Source organism: Bombus bifarius, unplaced genomic scaffold (genome assembly GCF_011952205.1).
Source record: "Bombus bifarius isolate JDL3187 unplaced genomic scaffold, Bbif_JDL3187 scf7180000007977, whole genome shotgun sequence".
In the NCBI taxonomy this organism is placed as follows: domain Eukaryota; kingdom Metazoa; phylum Arthropoda; class Insecta; order Hymenoptera; family Apidae; genus Bombus; species Bombus bifarius.
Genome location: NW_022884362.1, coordinates 3,710,029 through 3,737,251, shown reverse-complemented (window position 1 = coordinate 3,737,251; position 27,223 = coordinate 3,710,029). Strand labels below are relative to the sequence as shown.

Sequence of the window (27,223 nt, the reverse complement as noted above, 5' to 3'; positions counted from 1 at the left end):
ATAATTATGTCCTTTTGAGGATTAATTATTGTAGATAATCCGGGTTAAATTCACCCCAAACGTAAAGCTTTTGTTGATGACTTTGCGAAGCCGAAACGAATTTTTTTAAAGATTTGCCACTGAATTTTTTTAGTGGATTGTTACAGATATTTCACATATATGAGGTACGATATGGCCAATGCGTTATAGGATCACCCAATTAATGCGACTTCAAGGCTGATAGTAAAAGATCTTGTAGATTTTTATCGCGTGAAATGATTAATATTCGTCGTGTAATTCTTGGTATGTTGAAAAGTTTTGGGATTAAATGGAAAATCCTGTGTATGTGATCTTTAATACGTGTACCATCGCTATTTCCTTTTGTATTAATGGATTGGTATTATTATGTATTATATTATCGATGTGGAATTTCGTAAAAGATATCGGACTGATTCAATCTAAAAAGTAATATCATATCTTTGTATCAGTACGCGTGAAGGTATTTGCAAAATTTATCAAGAAACTTATATTTTATAATTTTGAAAAATGTTTAATTCGATATTCAGTTTTAAATTTTCGAAAGTGATATGATATATATTTTTCTATAGTAACTAAAGATAATATAAGATAAAGTTTTCAATATGCATAAATACTTTCAATTTTTTAATTCGTTTCTCTCTTTCTCTACAAGTAAATTAGAATACGATATTTCTTTTTATATATGTGTAATTTTAAAAATTCCTCGGGTACAATGTTTGACCACGAATGACCATCAATGTGAAAAGTATGCTAGTCCCAGAAGCACCTGATTGCAACTTTATCCGTTTAACCAAAACCAACGATAGGGGGGAAAAATAGGATAAAACTTCTCTTTCAACGAAGCACATTGAATCGATCACCAACAACCCTATGATGTAATACTCGCCCATGATAACTTCACGAAGAATAAAAAAACCACACACGTATGCAGATTTTACGACTGCATTTCACAAGCTTTGTTTTTCCTTGCGAATGGTTATCATCGTTTTATACGGTCAATATTCTTCCACCTTGTGCAAATACACCTCCAGTTACAAATGTTATGCAAGCTTAATATCATGCAACATCGTGTGCAAATAAAAGAAATATATATATATTAAATTAGCCACTGACACAATTTGTTCGCAATTTATCAGCAAGAAAACCATATTCAATTATCTTCGTTGTCTAAAAGTCCATCTTTTCATTTAGAACTGACTTAATTTCTTTTAAAAGTAATAATTATAAAGTCATCTATCATTTATATAAATTTCGAATGATTGTATTTTTTACTGAATATCCTTAAGTTTCCAAAGCCTTTAAAATATACAGTTTTCTATAGCTCGTCCTAACATTTTCTTCTTAGTTAGTTCATCCTAATCTATTTCCTTTCCAAATGTTAACACTTATTCTTAATTCGAAGAAAATCGTACGAACGTCGTACGTATATCGTTTAAAAGGCCCGAATTAGTAAGTACGGACTTTGCAAGCTAAACCGAGATTGGAACAAAAACGATAAACAGGTGCAGTTGCATGCAAACAAAGCGTGCCACAATAAAAGCATACAGAAGACCGCAAAATTCACGTTCTCGGATTTGACTGTCTCTCGGGTAACTTGGTTAGCGGGATATGTACATTGCTTACTTAGAAGGTTAGCTGTGAGTGCGGTACCTTGGTCGTCCTCCAACGGGGACAGTTCCGCACCTTCGTGCAGTGCTACATCAGACCCGCTGGAACTGCCCAATGTACACCTCTTGCTTGGAGATCTTCTCCTCGATCGTGGTGAATCGTCACTTTCAGTATCGCTGTTTAAATCATGCCGCGAGCTACCATTTTTAGTATACATGTCGCCATTACCGGAACTAGGCGACGTGTCTTGAGAGAGTTGGCTCTCCCATTGCTCTACTTTCTCGTCATTCAGGAACGAACGATCTGTCAGACTGCCATGGGCCCACGGCTCAGACATCTCGGTAGTGCTCTTTATGATCTTTGCCGATAGCTGTTCGATATTGAACGGCAAACTATCACGGCCTTTTACAACTGGCATCGGTATATCACCGTAATCGCCACTAGCCGCCATCGCTCGTGCGATTCGTCCCGTTTGTTCCGTGTCAATGGATTCGGTCGCGAAACAACGTACAGTCGTCACCGTCTTCGTCACGATCTCCCTCGAGACCACTTCGTCTGTGACGCTTCTCTGAACCTTCGATATCGTTGTACGAGTCGCGCTATCGTAACTGCTTGGCAAATTCTCTACAATCGTCGTCTCTGTCGTGACAAATTTATCCGGTCTGGATAAATCTGTTTCTTTATCTTCTTTAGTCGTGACTGTTACGGTTTCTACTTTCTTTACGGTTTCACCTATCTGTTCGAACTTCTCAGAATCGAATAAATTATCACGCGTATCTGCTGTTTCAGTCGTAGGTCTCGTTTCGTCCGATACTTCGGGTTTTATCGAATCGCTCTTCTCCTTATCTTCTTCCAGTTGTCGCGCTTCTTTCTCCCCGAGCGGTTCCTCTGACAGCTCCTCGAGCAACTTGTCAGAGCGTTCTACTAAATCTATCGACCGCGTGGCGAGTGAATCTATCGTCACTTTTGGCTGATCGTCGTCTGACTTTAGTGTTTTACGTTCCTTCGACTCGGTACTTGTTATTGTTTTGCTCACCGTCGTTTCGTTATCCATAGATTTCTTTACTTTCACCGGTATTTTACTTTTTGGGCTGCTCTTTTCCGGCGAATGCCCTTCTCGGAGCGGCTTCGATTGCTCGTTTGTTTTATACTTGAGACTGTACGGCCTGCAGTAGACTTCGGAAGCTTCTCCGAACTCTAGATCTGTTTCGATGGACGACCTGGTAGAGTGTCGCGGGGCGGGAACAGGTTGCTTTGTTGGAGCAGAAGTAGCATGCCTCTCTACAGTCCCATCAATCTCAGCCGAATCATGCCCTGACCCATCCAAAAGGACATGGACAAGAACAGGAACAAGGACATAAAGCACATTGATACACACTAAGAATTTCAAGTCTAGCCCAGCTGCGACAGTTGGACTGAAAGATTCAGCGTGTTCTGGTCTCACAAACGTACTTGTGTGTACGCGCATACACACGAAACTCGTGTGCCCACACACGCATGCATATTTTACCGCATTATATGCCTGTGTGTGTGTGTGCAGCACACATCTACATTTAGTTTTTAATTTAGTTAGTATCAATACTGCAACAGGATTAGTATGTTTATAAAAACACTCATCATATATAAATGGTGTCTAGTCGTGGCGCCTGAATCTTACTAAAACGTACCCTGCAAAACAACTACGTTTCATAGTATCAGAACAAAAAAATTAGAAAGGAATACTTCTTATTTCTCTGTTTCTTTTCGATCTTTAGAGTTTGCGGGGAATCCAACTTAAGAAGCGTGATTCTTGTGAACTGACTAAAAAGCGATTACTCCTTGTAACAATGAAGAGAATCGGTGTAATAAAGATAATAATTTTTACTTACCAAACTAAGTAAATATAAAAGAAAAATTCTCTAAGCTACGTCGTCTCAACTAAACATTTATTTATTCGACATTGCTATATAGAAGATAGATCGAAGGCGTCCCAAGTATTCGAATTGTCGTACAAAGAACAGAACTTTTACCGTTACTCGATGACGTTTACTCTATTATGCCGCAAAGAGGTATCTATTTAGTAAGAAACGTGCGCACAATATTAGTGTGAAAGCGTCGGCAGGTGCTAACTATGGAAGATAAAGCTAAATATAAATGAGGGCACCAAAATAGATTCTGCTAATGTATTGATCTTGGGCCTGCGATCTGTGTTCGTGAGTTTTTATACTTTCTTTGGCCATACGTTACCTGATTTTGTCGATGATAGTGCTTGATCGGCTAAACTCTGTGCTCGTCTTGCAGCCTCTTCGGTAACATCTGAAAAAGTAGGTAAACGTGATGTAAGAAAACGGATAATGACAATTTAAACATTGAAAGCAATGATTTGACAAAGATTAGATGAATGATGTTTTCCCTGCATGGCATACCTCGGTTCATGCTTCGCTAGTTGTGGTTTCCTGTTAATTCAATGAGATATATTACTATATAATAAATATAACGTATGATACGTATTTATGTTATGCTATAACAATAAAGAAATGAATAGTGAGAAATATGGTTTTTGTTGCTTTGGACCGATAATCTCATTATCGATGGATAATAAAACATTTGATCGTGGATAATATTAAAATATAGCATAAAAAACCTGGAAACATGCATTAAAGAAATGTTAAAAAAGTTAAAACGCACAAACTGAAAATAATAACAGCAAATAAATAGAAATAATGTAAACACGTTGTTTTGCATATGTCTTTTACTACGGTCGATCACGTATTTTCTTTTCGTTTAGATTTCTCATACTATAAAGTGCATGTATTAGATCGATAATTACATAAACTGTCTATACACGTGTACGCTAAAAGTAAAACAGATTTTAAACAAAACCATAAGTCATAGTATTCTTATGTTATTACTAAATCACGTATTCGTGATAAACATTATTCCTTTATTTTTGCAATGAAGATAAAGAACACGCTGTTTCACTTTATAGTACGTTCGACGTTCTTGCTTTATAAAAGATCATATAAACATTAGTACACTAAAAGTGATTGAAATCAGAAGTGTTAGAGTTCATTATGAATGACAGAGTGCAATGGCCTCTTTGGCCATTTTGGTATGACTACCAAAACATAAGTTATAGAAAAGCGTCAACTTAATTAATCATGTTACACACAGCTGGTATGTAATATGGATAACGCAATTATTGCAAGATACCTTCGATTCTACTGTCAGTGTACTCGGCGGGACTGGGTGGTGGGGTCGCTGCCGTCCGCACAGACTTTCTTACGACTGTGGTGACGGTCTGTCGTGTGTGAGGCTCGAGGTGCTCTACTTCGCTAATCACGTTTACTATTCTAACCGTACTACTGGAACTATCCGACGAACTACTGGAGCTAGTTAATCGGTCTCTCGAGGAACTAACTTTTTGTGGAATGCGAGATATTTTCTTGGATATCGATTCGCTGACACGATCATCGTCTTTAGTGCTTACATCGGACAGTCTGAGCTGTGCCTCGGAACCTACGCCAAAAATAGGATCGTGTGTACCGAAAACTAAAGGGGTAACAATTTCTGTCGTAGATTTCACGTCTCTCCCATGTTTTAGAGTTCTTGATTCGGGCTTCGCTTGCTTGGCGTACATGGTGTCCACGTTTTCGTACAAATGAACGTCTTGAAACTGTACTTTGTCCCACGCTGCATCGCGATTCATTTCTTCTAAAAATGCAGTTACGCCGCTTTTATGTTGGCTGCTATCTACGACGTACCTTTGTTCTACTTGACTCGGTAACATTTCTTCGAAAGATCTTTCTGTATCATACACCTTTTCGCCAACAGCTTTGCCGGCATCCGATACCTTTTGTACACTCTCAGACACCTTCGTGCTGACTATGGTTTTGGTTTCTTTTACGCCAGTCTGAACTTTGTCTTTGGTAGCTCTCGCATCTGCAACGGATTTACCCACAGCAGCATCAACATCTTTTCTTTTTCCAGACGCCACCTCTCGGGCACGAGCTTCTTCCTCTACGGCCTCCTTTTTCGTTTCATCGACAAACTCTTTCACATCGCCAGATACTTCATCCGCAGCGTGTTTTGCGCTTTTAATGAGGCCAGAAAAGAAGCCTCCACTCTTTTCCTTGACCTTTTTACCCTCCTTCGAAGCTTTGTCTTTCGCTGTTTTTGCTCCATTCACGACTGTGTCCACTCCAGATGAGACTTTTTGTTTTACGATAGAAGTATCCTCCTTAACTTCTGTGACCAATTTTTCTTTCGCTGCTTTCGCTCCATCGGTCGTACCCTGAACAGCTGTTCCTACTTTTTCTTCCGTTTTCTTAACCGCATCAGTAGCTTGAACGCCTACAGCTTTGCCAGCATCCGATACAGCATATGCAGCACCAAGTACCTTTTCACTGATTTTGTCCTTCGCATCCCTTGCAGTAGTTGAAACTTTCTCTCCAACATCTTTTACATCCGTAACTACTTTATCCTTAGTTGCCTTACCACCCTCAGCGACTTCTCGCATAACAGTTTCTGCTTCTGCTTCTACGCTTTTCGCTCCCTCGATAACTTTATCGCCGCCAATTCTACCAGCATCAGATACCTTTTGCACGGCACCAGTTACTTTCTCACTAACTTTGTCCCTAGTGTCCTTTACACCAGCTATAACTTTGTCCTTGGTGACTTCCATACCAGCAACAGCTTGTTGTTTTACCGTGTCAACTTCTTTTGCTTTGCTAGCAAGTGCTTCACGAGCACGCATTTCCTCTTCAGCGGCTTTTTTCTTCGTCTCATCAACGAATTCTCTGACGTCTCCTGAAACCTCATCTGCTGTGTGTTTGACACCTTTGATCAATCCTGACAGAAAACCACCGGTCTTTTCTTTAACTTTTTTAACTTCCTTTCCAGCCTTATCCTTTGCAGCTGTTGTGCCATCCACCACTGTGTCTATTCCGGATGTTATCTTTTGTTTTGCCATTTCAGTCTCTTCCTTGACCTCTTCAGCAACCTTATCTTTTGCGGCTTTCGCATCATCAGCCACGCTTCGTGCAGCTGATTCTACTTTTGCTTCGGTGTCTCTGGCTCCTTCAACTATTTTATCAGTAACTGCTTTGCCAATGCTAGTAACCGCCTGTGCATCTTCGGATACTTTCTTGCTTACCTTATCTTTGGCGTCTTTGGCAGCGGTTGTAACTGCATCTTTAGCATCCTTCGCGTCAGTAACTACTTTATCCTTAGCTGCTTTAGCACCTTCAGCAATGTCTCGTGCAGTTGCTTCTGTTTTTGCTTCTACTATTTTCACTCCATCGATAACTTTTCCACCTACAGTTTTACCTACGTCTGATGCTTTATGTACTCCTTCAGATATTTTCCCAGAAACTGAATCCTTTGTCTCTTTTACAGTAGTTTTCACATTATCTTTTACTGATTTTAATTCCGCAGTTGCTTTATCTTTAGCTGCGTCGATGTCTCTCGCCTTTTCTGCTAGCGCCTCGCGTGCGCGAGCTTCTTCCTCGACAGCTTCTTTCTTCGTTTCATCCACGAATTCTTTAACGTCTTCGGACATTTCATCTGCCGCATGTTTTACACCCTTAAATAAACCAGAAAAGAAACCGCCACTCTTCTCCTTGGCTTTTTTAGCTTCTTTCGTAGCTTTGTCCTTAGCAGATGTTACACTATCTGCAACTGTGTCTACCCCTGAAGATACTTTCTGCTTTACAATTTCAGCATCTTTCTGAACATCCGTGACTACTTTATCTTTTGCTGCTTTTGCTCCACTCGCTACGTCTTCTGCAACTGCCGCCACTTTATCGTCAGCCTTTTTAACACCATCCACGATGCCTTCCTTTAATGCTTTACCAGTATCTGTCACTTTTTGCTTCCCGTCGATCACTTGTTCGCTAACTTTGTCCACTTTGTCCTTGGCAATCGTCTTTATTTTATCTTTAGCGTCCTTGATCTCAGCAGCGGTCTTATCCTTTGCTAATACTACGCTGTCAGCCACATCATGAACTTTAGTATCTACTTGTTCTTCAACTCGTTTCACACCATCGATTACCTTCTCTCCAGCAGCTTTGCCAGCATCTGACACCTTTTGCGCAGCTTCAGATACTTTTTCACCAACTGTAACCTTAGCATCTTTCACAGCAGTTGCAACTTTGTCCTTTGTATCCTGTATTTCTGTAGCTGTCTTGTCTTTTGCTGCAGCCATGTCTTCAATCTTCTTTTCCATTGCTTCATGGGCACGAGCTTTTTCTAAAGAGGCTTCTCTCTTTGCTTCTTCGAGAAAGTCCTTAACGTCTCCTGAGACGTCATCAGCTACCTGCTTCGTACTCTTAAACAATCCAGTTAGAAAACCGCTACCCTTTTCTTTAGCTTTCTTAGCTTCTTTGGCTGCTTTGTCTTTTGTCGCGGCAGCTTCATCTACAATTGCAGTTGCTCCTGATGAAACTTTCTGTTTTACTGCTTCAGCGTCGTCTTGAATTTCCTTAGATACTTTGTCTTTCATTTGTTTCGTCTCAGTTGCTATTTCATGACCGACTATCTCAACTTTATCCTTGACTTTTCCTACTCCACCTGTAACTTTATCTCCAACAGCTTTACCGGAGTCCGCTACCATTTGTGCACCCTCAACTACCTTCTCAGAAATTTTATCTTTAGCGTCCTTTGCGGCTGCAGCAGTTTTATCTTTAGCATCTTTCACATCCGCTGCTACTTTATCGTTCATCTCCTTTGTGGCATCGACTATTTCTCGAGCTGCACTTTCGGTTTTCTCCTCAGCCTGTTTCACTCCATCAGCTACCTTTTCACCAGTAGCGTGGCCTACGTCTGATATCTTTTGCGTGCTATGTGATAATTTAGCAAACACTGTGTCCTTGGTATCCTTCGCAGCAGTTGTAACCTTATCTTTTGCGTCTCTTAATCCTGCAGCTGCTTTATCTTTCGCTGCGTCAATATCTTTCAATTTCTCCGCTGCTGCTTCACGAGCACGGGTTTCCTCCTCGACAGCTTCTTTCTTCGTTTCATCTACAAATTCTTTGACGTCTTCGGACATTTCATCTGCTGCATGTTTTACACCCTTAAATAAACCAGAAAAGAAACCGCCAGTCTTCTCCTTGGCTTTTTTAGCTTCTTTCGCAGCCTTGTCCTTTGCTGCCTCTGTACTTTCTACGACTGCATCTATACCAGATGATGCCTTTTGCTTTACTGCTTCAGCGTCTTCCTTGACTTCTTTAGCAGCTTTGTCTTTTGCTGCCTTTGCGCCATCAGTAATACCGTGAGCAACAGTGGCCGTTTTATCTTCAACTTTTTGTACCCCATCGACAATTTTCTCGCCAATGACCTTGGTAGTATCTGATACATTTCGTATTCCCTCTGATACTTTCTCTGTGATTTTATCTTTTGTGTCCTTTGCAGTGGTTGCTACTGTCTCCTTAGCATCCTTCAAGTCTGAAGCTACTTTGTCTTTCATTAATTTAGCTTCATCCGTTACTTCGTGAGTTGCTGCTGCTGTTTTATCACCAATAGCTGCACCAGCATCTGATACTTTTTGCAAGCCACCAGCAATTTTCGCCCCAACATCATCTTTTGTGTCTTTGACGGAGGTCACGATTTTGTCTGTTGTGCGTTTAATTCCAGTAACTGCACTATCTTTTGTTCCAGCCATATCTTCGAGCTTCTTTTCCATTGCTGCGTGTGCAAGAGCTTTTTCTTCAGAGGATTCCCTCTTCGTTTCTTCGAGGAAGTCCTTAACGTCTCCAGAAATTTCATCCGCAGTGTGCTTTGTTCCCTTGAACAATCCAGAAAGGAAACCGCTACCTTTTTCTTTAGCTTTCTTTGCTTCCTTAACAACTTTGTCTTTGGCAGCTGGTACAGTATCTGCTACTGTATCTACTGCTCCTGATACTTTCTGTTTCACAGTTTCAGCGTCATCGCGAACTTCTTTAGACACTTTCCCTTTTACTTCTTTCGTCTCAATTGCTATTTCATGAGCAACTGCTTCAACTTTATCCTTAGCTTTTTCTGCGTCATCTGCAACTTTATATCCGACAGCTTTGCCAGCGTCTGAGACCTTTTGCGCACTCTCAACTACTTTCTCAGCAATTTTGTCTTTAGTATCTTTTGCAGTCGCAGCAGTTTTGTCTTTAATATCCTTTACATCAATTGCCACTTTATCTTTAACATCCTTTACATCGGTCGTCACTTTATCCTTCGCTGCTTTTGCACCATCTGCTACTTGGTAAACGGTAGCACCTGCAACTGTTCCAATTTGTTTGATACTGTCTGTTACCTTTTCGCCGGCAGTTTTGCTAGTATCGGATACTTTTTGTGTAGCTTCAGAAACTTTATCGCCAATTTTATCCTTGGTGTCTTTTACTCCTGTTACCACTTTGTCCTTCGTATCCTTTATAACTGCGATTCCCTTATCTTTCGCTGTGTCGATGTCTTTTAATTTCTCTGCTGCTGCTTCACGAGCACGAGCTTCTTCTTCGACAGCTTCTTTCTTCGTTTCATCCACGAATTCTTTGACGTCTTCGGACATTTCATCTGCCGCATGTTTTACACCCTTAAATAAACCAGAAAAGAAACCGCCACTCTTCTCCTTGGCTTTTTTAGCTTCTTTCGTAGCTTTGTCCTTAGCAGATGTTACACTATCTGCAACTGTGTCTACCCCTGAAGACACTTTCTGCTTTACAATTTCAGCATCTTTCTGAACATCCGTGACTACTTTATCTTTTGCTGCTTTTGCGCCACTCGCTACGTCTTCTGCAACTGCTGCCACTTTATCGTCAGCCTTTTTAACACCATCCACGATGCCTTCCTTTAATGCTTTACCAGTATCTGTCACTTTTTGCTTCCCGTCGATCACTTGTTCGCTAACTTTGTCCACTTTGTCCTTGGCAATCGTCTTCATTTTATCTTTAGCGTCTTTGATCTCAGCAGCGGTCTTATCCTTTGCTAATACTACGCTGTCAGCCACATCATGAACTTTAGTATCTACTTGTTCTTCAACTCGTTTTACACCATCGATTACCTTCTCTCCAGCAGCTTTGCCAGCATCTGAAACCTTTTGCGCAGCTTCAGATACTTTTTCACCAACTGTAACCTTAGCATCTTTTGCAGCAGTTGCAACTTTGTCCTTTGTATCCTGTATTTCTGTAGCTGTCTTGTCTTTTGCTGCAGCCATGTCTTCAATCTGCTTTTCCATTGCTTCATGGGCACGAGCTTTTTCTAAAGAGGCTTCTCTCTTTGCTTCTTCGAGAAAGTCTTTAACGTCTCCTGAAACGTCATCAGCCGCTTGCTTCGCACTTTTAAACAATCCGTTTAGGAAGCCGCTACCCTTCTCTTTAGCTTTCTTAGCATCTTTGGCTGCTTTGTCTTTAGCTACAGCTACACTGTCTGCTACAACGTCTATTCCAGAAGAAACTGTTTGTTTCACGGCATCGGTGCTATCTTTGATTTCCTTGGTTCCTTTATCTTTCATTACTTTTGCCTCCTCTGCTAATCCATGAACAACTGTGTCTGTTTTGCTTTTAGCTTTCTCCACACCATCTACAACTTTCTCGCCAATAGTTTTGGTAATGGCTGATACTTTCTCTGCTCCTTCTGATGATTTCTCCGAGATTTTATCTTTCGTGTCCTTTGCTGCAGTTGTTATCGTCTCTGTAGTATCCTTTACGTCTGCAACAACTTTGTCTTTCGCTGCTTTGGCATCATCAGCCACCTTGTAAGCAGCAGCTTCTGCTTTAGCTTCTGCCTGTTTTGTACTATCTACTATCTTATCACCCACAGTTTTACCAATATCTTTCACTGCTTGGACACCATCAGATACAGTGTCACTAGCCTTACCTCTGGTGTCTTTTACAGCTGTTGTCATCTTAGCTTTTGTATCTCTCACTTCTGCAACTGCTTTATCTTTTGCGAGATCGACATCTTTTAGAGTTTTTTCCATAGAAGCACGAGCACGTGCTTCTTCTTCAGTTGCGTCTTTCTTTGTTTCATCATAGAATTCCTTCACTTCTTCGGAGACCTCTTCAGCTGCGTGTTTTGCTCCTTTGAACAGGCCCGAGAAGAAACCTACACCTTTTTCCTTAGTTTTCTTTGCTTCCTTCGTGATCTTTTCCTTTGCTGTATCTGCACCATCTGCAACCGTATCTATATCTGATGAAATCTTTTGTTTTACTGCAGCTGTATCTTCTCTAACTTCTTTTTCCAGCTTTCCTTTCGCTAATTTTGCATTTTCAGCTACTTCGTGAGCAGATGCTTTTGCTTTATCACCAGCTGTTTTTGCACCAGTTGCGATCTTTTCTTCCACCTCCTTGCCAGTGTCTATTAGCTTCTGAGAGCTGTCAGCTACTTTCTCGCTGACTTTATCCTTGATATCCTTTACAGTTATCGCCGTTTTGTCTTTCACGTCTTTCATATCAGCAATCACCTTGTCTTTAGCTGCCTTTGCACTATCACCTATTTCTCGAGATGCAGATTCTACCTTTTCTTCCGTATATTTTATTTCCGTTGCAACTTTATCCTTCGTGTCTTTCGCGGAGGTCACGATCTTACCTGTTGTGTCTTTAATTCCTGCAACTGCTTTATCCGTCGCTTCAGCCACATCTTCGATCTTCTTTTCCATTGCTGCGTGCGCAACAGCTTTTTCTTCTGAAGATTCTCTTTTTCTTTCCTCAAGGAACTCTGTAACATCGTCTGCAACTTCATCTGTTGTATGTTTCGCACCCTTGAATAGACCAGAGAGAAAACCGCCTGCCTTTTCTTTAGCTTTTTTAGCTTCTTTCGCAGCCTTATCTTTCGCTGCCGCTGCAGTATCTGCTGCTGAGTCTATTCCGCTTGCTATCTTATGTTTTACTGCTTCAGTATCTTCTTTAACTTCTTTCGCTACTTTATCTTTTGTTGCTTTAGCATCTTCAGCCACACTTTTTGCAGCAGCTCCAGCTTTTGCCTCCGCATCCTTTGCTTGTTGAACAATTTTATCAGTGACAGCTTTGCCTGTATCTTTCACCTTTTCTACAGCACCTGTAACTTCTTCACTTACTGTGTCCTTCGTATGTTTGGCAACTGTTATTACTTTAATTTCTGCATCTTTTGCACCTGCTGCAACTGTGTCTTTAGCATCCTTCGCTGTCGCAGCTGCCTTTTCCTTCGTTGTTACTACGCCATCAACCACAACATGGATCGCGCCATCCACTTTTCCTTCAATACGCGTCACTTCATCAGCTGTCTTTTTGCCGAACACTTTCTCAGCATCAGACACTTTCTCTACAGCTTCCGATATCTTTTTGTCTATTGCGTCTTTAGTATCCTTCACAGTTGCTGCTGCTTTGTCCTTCGCGGCTTTTGCTTCTGCAACAGCTTTGTCCTTTGCTGCATCAGCCTCCTTTAACTTTCCTGCCGTTTTCTCACGAGCACGAGCTGTCTCTTCTGCAGCCTCCTTCTTCCTTTCATCGACGAAATCTTTGACGTCTTCGGAAACTTCATCAGCCACGTGTTTTGCGCTCTTGAAGATACCTGAGAAGAAACCACCTGCCTTCTCTTTTGCTTTCTTTGCGTCCTTGCTAGCTTTATCCTTCGCAGCTGCGGCGCTATCTGCAACTCCATCAATTCCAGAAGATACCTTCTGCTTTACAGCGTCGACATCTTCTTTAATCTCTTTTGCAACCTTGTCTTTCGTTTCCTTTGCACCATCACTTACTCCTTTCGCTGCTGCCTCAACCTTCGCTTCTGCACCTTTCACTCCTTCGGCTACTTTGTCACCAACTGCTTTACTGGTATCAGCTACTTTCTGTGCACCTTCAACTACTTTGTCGCTGACTTCATCCTTGATGTCCTTTGCAGCAGTTAGAACTTTTCCTTTTGCGTCTTTCACATCTGTAGCGGTTTTGTCTTTCACCTCCTTTGCTCCATCGATTACTCCCCGAGCTACACTTTCAGTTTTCTCTTCAGCTCTTTTTAGTTCATCACTTACTTTTTCACCAACAGTTTTACCTGCATCTGATACCTTGTGAGTAGCATCAGACACTTTTGTGAATACTGTGTCTTTAGTATCTTTCACAGCGGTTGCAAGCTTGTCTTTTGCATCTTTAGCGTCTGCAGATGCTCTGTCTTTCGCTGCTTCCATATCTTTTAATTTTGCATCTGCAGCAGCACGTAGACGGTCTTTCTCTTCTGATGCTTCCCTCTTCGTTTCCTCAAGGAATTCTTTAACGTCGTCTGAAACTTCATCTACAGAATGTTTTGCACCTTTGAATAAACCAGACAAAAAGCCACCGGCTTTTTCTTTAGCTTTTTTGGCTTCTTTAGCAGTTTTATCTTTCGCTGCCTCTGCTGTATCTGCTGCTGAGTCTATTCCGGTTGCTATCTTATGTTTTACTGCTTCAGTATCTTCTTTAACTTCTTTCGCTACTTTATCTTTTGTTGCTTTAGCATCTGCAGCCACACCTCTTGCAGCAGCTTCAGCTTTTGTCTCCGCATCCTTAGCTTGTTGGACAATTTTATCAGTGACAGCTTTTCCTGTATCTTTCACCTTTTCTATAGCACCTGTAACTTCTTCACTTACTGTGTCCTTCGTTTGTTTCGTAACTGTTATTACTTTAATTTGTGCATCTTTTGCACCTGCTGCAACTGTGTCTTTAGCATCCTTCGCTGTCGCAGCTGCCTTTTCCTTCGTTGTTACTACTCCATCAACCACAACATGGATCGCGTCATCCACTTTTTCTTCAATACGCGTCACTTCATCAGTTGTCTTTTTGCCGAACACTTTCTCAGCATCAGACACTTTCTCTACAGCTTCCGATATCTTTTTATCTATTGCGTCTTTAGTATCCTTCACAGTTGCTGCTGCTTTGTCCTTCGCGGTTTTTGCTTCTGCAACAGCTTTATCCTTCGCTGCATCAGCCTCCTTTAACTTTCCTACCGTTTTCTCACGAGCACGAGCTGTCTCTTCTGCAGCCTCCTTCTTCCTTTCATCGACGAAGTCTTTGACGTCTTCGGAAACTTCATCAGCCGCGTGTTTTGCGCTCTTGAAGATACCTGAGAAGAAACCACCTGCCTTCTCTTTTGCTTTCTTTGCGTCCTTGCTAGCTTTATCCTTCGCAGCTGCGGCGCTATCTGCAACTCCATCAATTCCAGAAGATACCTTCTTCTTTACAGCGTCGACATCTTCTTTAATCTCTTTTGCAACCTTGTCTTTTGTTTCCTTTGCACCATCACTTACTCCCTTCGCTGCTGCTTCAACCTTCGTTTCTGCACTTTTCACTCCTTCGGCTACTTTGTCACCAACTGTTTTACTGGTGTCAGCAACTTTTTGTGCACCTTCAACTACTTTGTCGCTGACTTTATCCTTGATGTCCTTTGCAGCAGTTAGAACTTTTCCTTTTGCGTCTTTCACATCTGTGGCGGTTTTGTCTTTCACCTCCTTTGCTCCATCGATTACTCCACGAGCTACACTTTCAGTTTTCTCTTCAGCTCTTTTCAGTTCATCACTTACTTTTTCACCGGCAGTTTTACCTGCATCTGATACCTTGTGAGTAGCATCAGACACTTTTGTGAATACTGTGTCTTTAGTATCTTTCGCAGCGGTTGCAAGCTTGTCTTTTGCATCTTTAGCGTCTGCAGATGCTCTGTCTTTCGCTGCTTCTATATCTTTTAATTTTGCGTCTGCAGCGGCACGTAGGCGGTCTTTCTCTTCTGATGCTTCCCTCTTCGTTTCCTCAAGGAACTCTTTAACGTCGTCTGAAACTTCATCTACAGAATGTTTTGCACCTTTGAATAAACCAGACAAAAAGCCACCGGCCTTTTCTTTAGCCTTTTTAGCTTCTTTAGCAGCTTTATCTTTCGCTGCCTCTGCTGTATCTGCTGCTGAGTCTATTCCGGTTGCTATCTTATGTTTTACTGCTTCAGTATCTTCTTTAACTTCTTTCGCTACTTTATCTTTTGTTGCTTTAGCATCTGCAGCCACACTTCTTGCAACAGCTTCAGCTTTTGTCTCCGCATCCTTTGCTTGCTGAACAATTTTATCGGTGACAGTTTTGCCTGTATCTTTCACCTTTTCAACACCACCTGTGATTTCTTCACTTACTGTGTCCTTCGTATGTTTGGCAACTGTTATTACTTTAATTTCTGCATCTTTTGCACCTGCTGCAACTGAGTCCTTAGTATCCTTCGCTGTCGCAGCTGCCTTTTCCTTCGTTGTAACTACGCCATCAACCACAACATGGATCGCGCTATCCACTTTTTCTTCAATACGCGTCACTTCATCAGCTGTCTTTTTGCCGAACACTTTCTCAGCATCAGACATTTTCTCTACAGCTTCCGATATCTTTTTGTCTATTGCGTCTTTAGTATCCTTCACAGTTGCTGCTGCTTTGTCCTTCGCGGTTTTTGCTTCTGCAACAGCTTTATCCTTCGCTGCATCAGCCTCCTTTAACTTTCCTACCGTTTTCTCACGAGCACGAGCTGTCTCTTCTGCAGCCTCCTTCTTCCTTTCATCGACGAAGTCTTTGACGTCTTCGGAAACTTCATCAGCTGCGTGTTTTGCGCTCTTGAAGATACCTGAGAAGAATCCACCTGCCTTCTCTTTTGCTTTCTTTGCGTCCTTGCTAGCTTTATCCTTTGTTGCTGCTGCACCGTCTACCACTGTGTCTATTCCAGATGATATCTTTTGTTTCGCTATTTCAGTATCTTGTTTAATCTCTTTAGTTACTTTATCTTTCGTTGCCTTTGCGCCATCAATCACGCTTCGTGTAGCTGATTCTGCTTTTATCTCAACATCCTTTACTCCTTCGACTATTTTACCGGAAACTGCTTTACCAGTGTCGGCTACTTTCTGCGTTCCTTCAGATACTTTTTCACTTACTTTATGTTCCGCTTCTTTTGCACCCGTTATAACCGTATCTTTAGCGTCTTTAGCACCTGTTACAATTTCGTCTTTAACATCTTTTGAGTATGCCGCTGTTTTGTCCTTTGTAGCTTTCACGCTGTCAGTCATACCATATATGATAGTATCTACCTCTTCTGTGACTCGCTTTCCTCCATCAGCTACTTTTTCACCAACAGCTTTACCAGTATCCGAAACTTGCTGCGCAGCCTCAGATACCTTTCCACTAATCGCATCTTTAGTGTCTTTTACAACAATGGTGATCCTTTCCTGCTCTTGCTTTGCTTCTGAAACTGCTTTGTCTTTCGTTGCATCGAGATCTTTCAATTTCCCTTCTACCACTTCCCGTGCACGATCTTTTCCTTCAACGACTTCTTTCTTTGTTTCATCAAGAGCATCTTTGAATTCTTCAATAGCTTCATCTGCAGCGTGTTTTGTACCTTTGAATAATCCAGATAAAAATCCACCTGTCTTTTCCTTGGCTTTCTTAGCTTCTTTCGCAGCTTTATCTTTTGCTGTTTCTGTGCCATCTACAACTACATCTATTCCTGATGATATTTTCTTTTTGGTATCATCAACATCTTCCGTGATTTCTATTGTTATTTTCTCTTTCGCTTTCTTCGCATCGTCTACTTTGTCTGGTACATCGAATGATAGATTTGCAAGGTTTCTTGTATCTTCTAGGAATTTCGCAGTAGCTTCTCGGATTGAACTATCTGGACTTGTTACTGGTTCTTGCGGTGGAGTGCTCTTTTCCCGGGACCTGCTTCGCGATGCTCTAGTCAATTTTGGACTTCGGAATTTGCTGAAGATTCCACTTCCCTTGTCTTTATCAGCAGAGTCTGCAGATTCATCAGGGGCCGTATCACTTGTTACTTTTTCAGGAATTGGCTTCCAATCTTCATGATGCAGACTGTCTGCAATCTTTTTCGTGTCGTCCAAAAAAGTGGCTGTCAATTGTCGTGTTTCTTCATCTCCACTGTCGAAGGATGTTTCTTTAGATGAATTCTTTTCTCTAGATGAACTTCTCTTTTTACTTTTCAGTTTTGGACTCTTGAACATGCCGAAGAATCCGCCGCTCTTATCTTTACCTTCCTCATCTACTTCCTTTTCATCTTCTTTTTGTTTATCCGGTGATTCTAACTTTGCTTCTGGCTTACCGGTATACCTTTCCACGCTGTGTTCTTTCTGGTCTTTATGTTTCTTAATATCTGATTTTCCATTCATTTCTTTGTGAGGAGTACTTCTATCTGTGTCTAATTTCTTTTTTACTTCCGAGATATCATATGAGTGTCCGTTTATTTTATCTTTAGGTGTATCTTCCTCATAATGAACCGACGACGAAAACGTATGCAGGTCTTGTTTTGTGTCAACTTTAGGAGCAGAAGGAACAATGGTAGTTTCAGCAATCTTTCGTGTATCGTCCAAGAATTTCTCTGTGGCGATTCGAAGTTCTTCGTCACCACTGTCGAAAGATGCTTCCTTGCTTTTCTTTAACTTTTTCTCTTTTGATTTAGGACTCTTAAATATACCAAAGAAACCACCACCCTTCTCTTTCTCTTGGTCGCTTGCATCACTTGCCATAGTTCCAGTACGATCATCTGATTCTTTAACCGTTACTTTCGGTTCCTCTTTCACTTCCCTTCTCTCTATTTGAGTCGAGCTCACTGCGATATCAGGTACGTGTACATTCAAATCACTGCGCCTGGAGTCATCTAAGAATTGCATGGTAGCCAATTTAACGTCAGGTAACACGCTCGTTTCAACAGGTTTGTAATCTACGTGTGTATCATATGAAACGAAAGTAGGTTGCTGCGTTTGATGTTCCGTAACTGTAGGCACTGGTACTTTTATTTCTTCGTCGCCACTGTCCAAGGACGTGTCCTTCGATCCTTTCGACTTGCTCTTCTTAAGTTTGGATCCCTTGAAAATGCCTGAGAGTATGCCTCCGCTCTTATCTTTTGATTTCTTCGATTCATCGTCTTGCTTCTCGTCTGGCTGTGTAGATGGATACTGAACACTGTAAACGGTCTCATAAGCAGATACTTGCTTATCAACCGCGGGTTTCGTTTCTTTTGGAATGTTAGTCTTGGCAACAGCCTCTTTCGGCAATTCTTGCTTCTGTTCGTCTTGTGGAACTTCTTTAGCTATTTCTGGCAATTTTACATCTTGTTTTTTAATACTTATGCTAGGAGTTGTTAGTTTTTCATCAATTTCCTTACCTTCTTTAGACAGCATTTCCTTTTTGCTTATGATAATCTGTTTACCATTGGAGATCGTCGCTGTGTCTGTGGGTATCGTTTGATCTATCTCTTTAATCGTGATAGTCTGAGTAATCACTGGCAGTTGACTCTTATCGTCGATGGCTGAAACTATAGTTTTCGATGCAATAATCGCATCTCCCTTCCCATCGCGAATGTAACGTTGTTTAATTATCGGTGGTTCGATAACTGGCGTTCGATCGACAATTAGTTTTTCATCGGATTTAACGACCTTATCCTTAGGTTCTTTGTCAACGAATTGATCCCTAACAAAACTTTCAACTATAGCACCTCTTGCCTCTTTATTGTCCCGCGCATCATCATCACAAACCACCGACCACCCTTCCTTCGCTAACTTCTCCTTCTTTTTCTCTGCGTCTGCTATTACACCTGTTAATTAATTATTACATATTTTAGGCATCTGTAAACGTTGCAAAATAGGAAGAACACATTTGTTTGTTTTATTTCATTTCGTCATCATTAGTGTAAGCCGGCTCGCTCGATATTGCTCTTTGAGAACAGCGGTTAGACTCTCGTGTGGTTTTGTGCGTGGTACGTGTGTGCTATAGAGCAGCCATCTTTCCATCGAATGATTACACTTATATTTAAACAAATAACAATCTAATAAAAAATAAAAATAATAAGCATTAAAATGCTGCGAGGAACGAATTATGTATTCTATAGAAAATCTAAGTTTAATTTGTGAATACATATCAATCGCGTCAAATCGCCGCTGGTACATAGCTTTAACGCTACAACAATTAAAATTTACGATATTATTGATATTTACGAATAGCGAATTGAATCGTAATGGAAGAAAAAACTATTAAATGGCGTGAATTTATCTTGTTTGTATTTTTGGAATAACAAGTTTCACCATTGTTCATATAAATTTTTAGTGTGAATTTTCACCATAAATTTTTTCTGAAAATGTGTTATTTTTCAGATAAGAATGTCGAAATAAGTGTATGCGACAATGACAGCTGCTCTGTGCGTCCGCACAATTAGGCCACACAAATTTGGCCACTCATGCAACGCTAAAAAATTGCAGCAAAACCTTGCTGAAACAAATTAATGGGATGTGTCGAAGAAATAGAAGACTATTAGTGGATCATTAAGTGAAGACACTGAGAGTTCGCATTATAATACAGTAGATATGAGATGTAATTGAGAGGCGATAAAATAAATAATTCATTACGTAATTAAAATAAAAGCAAGCTGATAAATTTGAAGAAATCCGCATCAGCCCTCCAGAACCTGTCAGTGAAAGTAAAAGATGATAAAGTAAAAAGATGACAAAGTAAAAGAAGTAAATGTTCTAGTGCCAACAATGTTTCATAGTTAACAACTTTCACAGATGTGAATCGTGTCCAGAGTGAATGCAGTGCTATACTTTCAAAAATCACCTAGACTCTAATATCAAAAAATATATCTGGTCAATAGTAACATTGTAAGTAATGATTCCTGATAAAAAATATTTCCAAAACAATAATTACTGCTCTCGACTTTATGGTTTAAATTATTGTTTTGAAAATAACAAGCAAGTAATTAAGAATTTATTTGTAGCGGTGTATAGTACATAGCGAAAATCATAATAAAACTAAGAATAGAGCGAAACTTTTATGATAAACAGATGATATTTTCAATTTATTGAAAGAAACACAAATTGACAGATCACGTGTGAAATATTGAAAATGATACAACATAAAAAGACATTGATGTTTTATTTTTTTTTTATTAACTGCGAAATTTTAATCTTATAATTAACCGATTCAAGTTTATAATGAACATAGGTATAAATATGAAATAATAATAAAGAATAAAGTACAATCTTACAGAAGTGTAGAATTATTTTCAAAGTTATATTCTTTAAATCGCACATGAAACAACATTAATATTTTATATTACATTTTTTATTTATTTTCGATTTTCGGCTTATGCTCGCTATATCAACGGAACAAATAAAGAAATTAATTTGACCAAGCAAAATAATTATTATATATTAAATTATAATAATAATATAATTTATTTAAATTATACAAATAACACACAGTTTTGCAAATACTAAAAGCCATATACAGCTATTAGCATCTTAATGTTTAACAAACTATTTTTCATTAGTTTAATTTACATATAATATGCAACAGTTGAAACACTAATAAAGGATCATAACTCCCTTATTTAAGTTCTACAAGTTATACGTTTAATTAATATAATGGAGAGAATATACATTTATATACAGATAATACATAAAAGTATATTGAAAAATCATTACGTCTATTTGCATATCGAGATATACTATAGCTAGGAACACGATATCACTAAAAAGCGAATTCTTGAGAACTATTTAGCACTAGCGACTGAAACTTTATCAATAAGTGGTTAATATAAGTTGTTCTGTAACAAAGCGTGACATTATCGCGTTAAATTAATCATGCTGCTACAGATTCTTTTTTCCTTTTGTAAAGAAGTATTATCGTAAATGATGATTTCCATAAGTCGCGTAATGAATGTAATTTTTTTTATTATTATTTTCTGAAGTAGCTAATCGAAGCACGGCCCCTCAACCCACCATTTTTTTTTTTTTTTCAAAAAAAGCTCAAATTACTTACCAGAAACTATTTTGTTGGCGTCTGCGATCACCCTCTGTCGTTTTTTGTCTTTGTCGTCAACTTCATCGCGTGACTTTTTGCTCATCGTATCGGCAACGTGACATTTGTGCTCGAGAAATTCGGCCATTGTGTCCCCTAATTCTTTCTCCTCGCTTGCGTATTTATCTTTGATGGGGGTCGAGGTTCCATTGAATACAGTGCCGTTTGTGATCGTGACATGCTGTATCGCTGTTAAGTGCGAAGAAAATGTGATTTAAATGCCGTGAAAAATTCAGGCTTTGTTAAAGCGCCAAAACAATATATACAGGAGAAGAAGGGGATCTGTTAGAGAGTATTATCACATAGCCTGAATAGACAACAATTTAATAACTATAGAAATCGATTTTTAATTTCGTAAATCGTTATTGAGAAAAGAAACAATATGTGTTTCATAAAATATCGCTGAAGTTTCTGAAATGAAACTTATGAATGTGCAACTGCAGCAAGTATGGCGCTATGTAAACAGATGTTACAAACAGCGATATCATTAATGTGCCTTCTAAGAAGTGTGAGGCGAAACTTATGATTTCACATACTTTTTCTTAGCAATGACACGAAAAAGGAGCCGGCGTGTTATTCATAGAAATAATACAGGCAGTGATGTCATATCCTTTCTGGTATTGTAATCGGACAAGTGTAACGTTAAACGTCATTCAATTTCAAGAATACTTTCTTTATCGTATCAGAAAGAGTTTAATTTAGAAATTATAATTACTTAAATCACATAATAAAAAGTACATACATGTATCGCGTTTAGTGTCACTGATATTCAGGTCTTCCATAGATCCAGATTCCTAAGAGCAGAATAAATTACTTCGATAAAAATGCGCTTTCGAATAAAATAATAAAATACATAACTTTAAAAATAGAACATCGATGTAAAATATAAATTACACCGTGATACTAATTGTTTCTCCAAAATACAAACCTTGCTTTTGTTAAAATCATCATAGTCAGGATTCATCTTTGGATCCATCGTTGCATCACGGCGAAGAGAAGTGTCCCTTGAAGGACCCAATTCTTCTTTTAAGGAATCAAATCCAGGTTGATCTAATCGAACTCTCGCGACGGCCTTTTCTACGTCATCAGTGACCAATTCGACATTGAATATACACTTTCTCACAATGTCCTCGCGGCCAATTTTGTTCAATGCTTTCTCTAAAGTATTGCCTACACATACAAATATAATTTTTAAATAAAACAATAAATAATAACATATACACTTCCGCCCATAAGTTTGGAGCGTGTTACGATATCAAAAGAAGTAATGACTTTTTAAGCAAATAAATATTTTATTTATAATATTATTCTCCCATAGTAAGCTGTAATTAATTCTATTTAAAGATGAAAGTTAGAATTATAATACTTTTATTGTTTTATTTTATTATTCATCATCGCTAAACTATAGTTTAGCTTTAAAATGTAGAATTATTATATTATTACTCTAAACGTAAAATTCTTATTGCTCAGAAAACTACACGAAAAAGATTGTATCGTCGAAAGAGCAAAAGGTAGCCCAATCTTTTGAGCGGAAGTGTATGTTGCAATATTAATATTCTGTTAGTTTCGATTAAGTTTTTATTATTTTAATTAAAGGTTTAAATATTTCTTTGTTTTTATTACACAGAAGTACACACATCTTTCTGCAATAATAAAGGAATAAAAATAATAGTTATATTATTAATCTGAAAACTAGCAATTTTTACTTATTAGATATATCATTGAAAATACAATTACAATTTAAATACTTGGACGCTATAATCGCGGTTTTATTTGCGTATTCGCTCTAAACACAGAAATGTAAACGTAAAAAGATTGAAGCTTGATACGAGAAATTATCGAAATTAAATGGTTATAAAAGATCGCCGTACAACTGATAAAATATTTCTGTCAATCCCGTCACACTTAGCAAACACAAAATAACGCTGACGTAACAACAATATTAAATATGTATTTATGCTGGTCGTGGAATCAGATACCTAACGAATTCTTTTCTTTTTCTTCGGGTGTAACACAGAAATTCTTTTACCGTCCCAAACGTATTATTTTCGCATGAATAATAACTTTTTAAAAATAATTGGTCAATCTCACAAACTAAAGAAAGTTTATTTATATTCACGTCACTTCAGAAGAACCTTAAGGATGTATTTTCCTTGCTAATGATTGTCCTTGACCTAATACAGACCTGAAGTTACAGTAATCTGTCGTCTTGGACAATGTGGCCGCCTAAACAATAACGACAGTTCACTGACGTACGTGTTAGTCGCTTCGTTTTGATATTCTTGATATAAAGATATAAACATTTTTGCGTTTATGCCCTCGCAAAGATAAAATAAATAAGAACGTTCGAATAAATTGAGCAGATTATTATAGGAACACGGAACTTGGGAAACGACCGAATGCACTGTCACTTTCACTGTATTCTTCTTGAGGTGGCGCGTACTTCTGTTTGTTTTAACCGATTGCAGAACAGAAACGATGTGCTACGTGCATTTCTGCTGTATATCAGCGTCATTAATACTGGTAAAAAAAGAGGGGGAAAGCAGTCCATAGGTTTATGTCAGGCATAATAATGCAGGATGAGATCACCAACTACGTTGCTCCTCAGATTCCACGCGTCTTAGTCAAACGCGCCTGCCTGATTAATCGACCTTGCCAAGAAACAGGTTCTGTTTAAATTTTACTATATATTACTATATCTAATGTTTACCAACGGACATGACTTCAGGAAAAAGAGCTATTCTATTAAGATTTATCCTGACGCGCAAAAATGTTGAAAATAAAATTATTTACGAAGAAAATCTGAAGTAACTGAAACTGAGATAACCGAATTAATCGGAACGAGATTGTAAATATAGCTTAATGAAAATTTCGAAGTAAAAGCGAGCGAATGGTAGAATTATTAGAACTCCAAGAACTGAATCATATCGAATCGAATTGAACTGTAAGTGTATTTATAAAGATGAAATAATGGAAATCAGAAACAGAGTTTCGACATCGACAATACTTGTTTCGTTATCGCTCAATTAATGAAACTCGTCAAATAATGACTAAAAATATAAATGATCATCTTGAGTTAATGAGTCTTATCGTATATTTAAAATTTCTCTTTGGTCACCAAGTATTCAGATGTTCAAAGTCTATTGGAACGTCCCAGTGAATATGTTACTCGCGTAAATATAATCGACTATTCATCGATAATACTTTCGAGAATAAAGATACGACGGTCTCATTAATAAACAATTTTAAAAAACATATTTAGATTGTCAGTATATAAGTTTGTAAATATGATAAAAATCTTGGCATTCGAGTTAATTACGGAAAATAATTGCAAGATACACAGTGTTATGAAAACTTATGTCCACGTTATATAAAGAGCATCAGATGATACGAAGAAATCGGATTCAACATGCTGAATGAAATTTTAGATTTTAAATATTCAAAAACAAGATCGGTCGAAAGCGATATTGTATAACGCTTATAAAACCTACCTGTAGCTTTGTTTCCATTGCTCTGCCAAACTTTAAGCATCGCTGCGGCTTGCTGGGCTGGTTTATTCGCATACTCTTGTTTAATCGTTGATACCTCGTTTGGCGGAATATTTAACTCTTCCGCGAGTTTTTCCCAGTCTTTATCCAACAGATTTGCGATATCAGTCAACCGAATGGTTGCTCTGTGAATAGCATCTGGACGACCTACAGACACAATTAACGTCAGTGATTCATACAAGCTCGGATTTCGTAATCAGCGTGAGAAATTCACGTACTTATGCCACCGTCGCGTAGAAAACTATAATTCTTCGACAGCTCTAACAAATCCACCTCCGAGGCAGCGGGTTCCGAAGAAATTTTCTCTGGCAATAAAATATTTAACGTGCAAATCGGCGTCTGTGGCAACTCGCCCTTAGGAACCTTCGGCTCGCTCATGAACATTATGCGACCCATCATGTCCGCAGCGTCCGGATCCTTTATTCTCGCCGTGAACGGAACTCTATTCTCTTTGAATGCTCTGAACGGTAATTGAAGCTGTTCCCCGCTCTTCAATACTGGCACAAGGTTACCCGAAAATTCCATATACTGTGTTTTACCTTCCAGTACCTATGGGAACGTTTCCATGGCGATTAACGCGTGTTAACAATGCGGTAATTACAACGAGTGATTCACGTAATTTCTTATGTACATATGTGTATTTACCTCGACGTCTCGGCTCTTCGCAACTTCCGTGAAGTGCTCTTGATTTTCTAAAGTCTTATCTTCTTTATCGTCGGTCATACAAAATACGCGCAGCCTTGCCTCCAGTGGATCTACTCGCTTTGCAAATACTACAAATCTGAAGACGAAATAGGTATCGGTAACATTTCCTGTCTAAACGTGATTGTAATCATGCAGGTAAAACGTAATCGACTTGATATTGCGAAACAGAGTCTGCGCTGATCAAAAACACTATCTCTTTCTACGGTATATATTATAAAAATCGGAATTCTTTTTCTATAATAGAAAATTGGTGTTCGAAGGAGCAGATACATGGAATGAAATGAATATTTCTATGAATAATCGTCACTAGGCGATGCACTACTCAAGCTAAGCGAGCTCTCTCCTTACTCGTCTTACCCCGGCATAGAAACGATATCCGATTTTTAGAAGAAATGTTCTACCTGCGATTACAGTACGGATTATTTGTCTTTTACACGATTAATATTAGGTACATCAAAAACGTACTTAGCCATAAAAGGTACATGTGTCGCGTGTGTGTATAACTCCGTAGCCATTTTCGTGGCTTCGGAGATATTCCGACAATCCATTAACCAGAAGCGAGCAGATACCGTGGTAGTAAAGGAAACGCAATCTTTCACGAACGTCAATGGCGTCGAACCGGTGACATCCTCCCAGACTGCCCGAGACTGACCCCCTGAACGACATATATACCAAGTCCAATAACATTATTAAAATATGTCCGTGCTGCGAATGGAGAATCGGCAGAAGTGATATGTGTGGGATATCAAATCCGATGCGACCGAGATTAATTACAATACGACGCTTTTAGCCCGGGATATTCGCGTCTGCCCTTTGATTGTCGAGTATTTTGTACACTACGTCTTCTACGTTCTCTAGTTTCGTAATGGAGTAAAGAATAATTAAAGATTGAAATATTGAAAAGAAACTTAGGTAAATGAAATTGAATAAATCTGCAGAAGCCGTTATAGAGAAAATATTGTTTAAGAAAACAATCGAAGGGCTCGTACAGTTACATTGGAATTGCAATACATTGCAGTGGGAGGAGTTAATCTTGCATTCTGTGTCAATGTTCGTTTAAGTCGTAATTAGGACAAGCAATAATCTTAAATTCCTCTCATAAATCAGATTATCGTGACACTAATACCGGGCTTAAAGTATCAAGAAATGCGAATACTTATTAATATTGTTATAATAAGAAACTTTTCATTGTCGGAAGATATTGCGTAAAAAAAATATAATCGTATAATAAATATGTAAATATAATTTTCTTTTGTAAGATATAAAGTAATTAGTACGACGAAGACTACGTCATTTCATGTTGATTCAATGATATCCAAATGAATTTTTTCATTTTTAAAAACAGGAAAAATTTACATATTTGAACAATCAATGTCCTTGCGTGACGACACGAACAGGAAGAAAAACATTAAAACAGGACAGTTCTCTTTTGTCATACGAAACCAGTAAAAGAGAACCGGTAAAATTTGTATTTAATATCGGTCACCATAAGTGCGTTGATGTACGTGCTGTATCGTGTGTGTGTGGTAATGTAAGAACCAAATACACGCTGACCGAATGATAATGCTTGCC

General features: G+C 39.0%; 1 protein-coding gene across 27 annotated transcripts in view; it reads right to left on the bottom strand.

The window, feature by feature from the left end:
* Nucleotides 1–27,223, bottom strand: part of LOC117204252 (ankyrin-3-like) — a 91,757-nt gene that overhangs the window by 6,866 nt on the left and 57,668 nt on the right. For 8 of the 27 annotated variants that reach the window (XR_004487039.1, XR_004487040.1, XR_004487043.1 and 5 more), the window contains 11 exons: nucleotides 26,117–26,306; nucleotides 25,592–25,727; nucleotides 25,165–25,495; nucleotides 24,890–25,093; nucleotides 22,327–22,568; nucleotides 22,141–22,192; nucleotides 21,360–21,587; nucleotides 16,214–19,137; nucleotides 4,819–8,740; nucleotides 3,853–3,921; nucleotides 1,642–2,940 (listed from right to left, as the gene is read on the bottom strand). Coding sequence is in view for 10 of the 27 variants with exons in the window: in XM_033441471.1 (XP_033297362.1) it covers nucleotides 1,642–2,940; nucleotides 3,853–3,921; nucleotides 4,819–19,137; nucleotides 21,360–21,587; nucleotides 22,141–22,192; nucleotides 22,327–22,568; nucleotides 24,890–25,093; nucleotides 25,165–25,495; nucleotides 25,592–25,727; nucleotides 26,117–26,306 (17,070 nt within the window). In the remaining 17 variants the exon portion in view is untranslated. Of the gene's footprint in view, nucleotides 1–1,641; nucleotides 2,941–3,852; nucleotides 3,922–4,818; nucleotides 19,138–21,359; nucleotides 21,588–22,140; nucleotides 22,193–22,326; nucleotides 22,569–24,889; nucleotides 25,094–25,164; nucleotides 25,496–25,591; nucleotides 25,728–26,116; nucleotides 26,307–27,223 lie in introns of all 27 variants that reach the window. The other 19 variants (XM_033441471.1, XM_033441472.1, XM_033441474.1 and 16 more) reach the window with 6 other exon arrangements.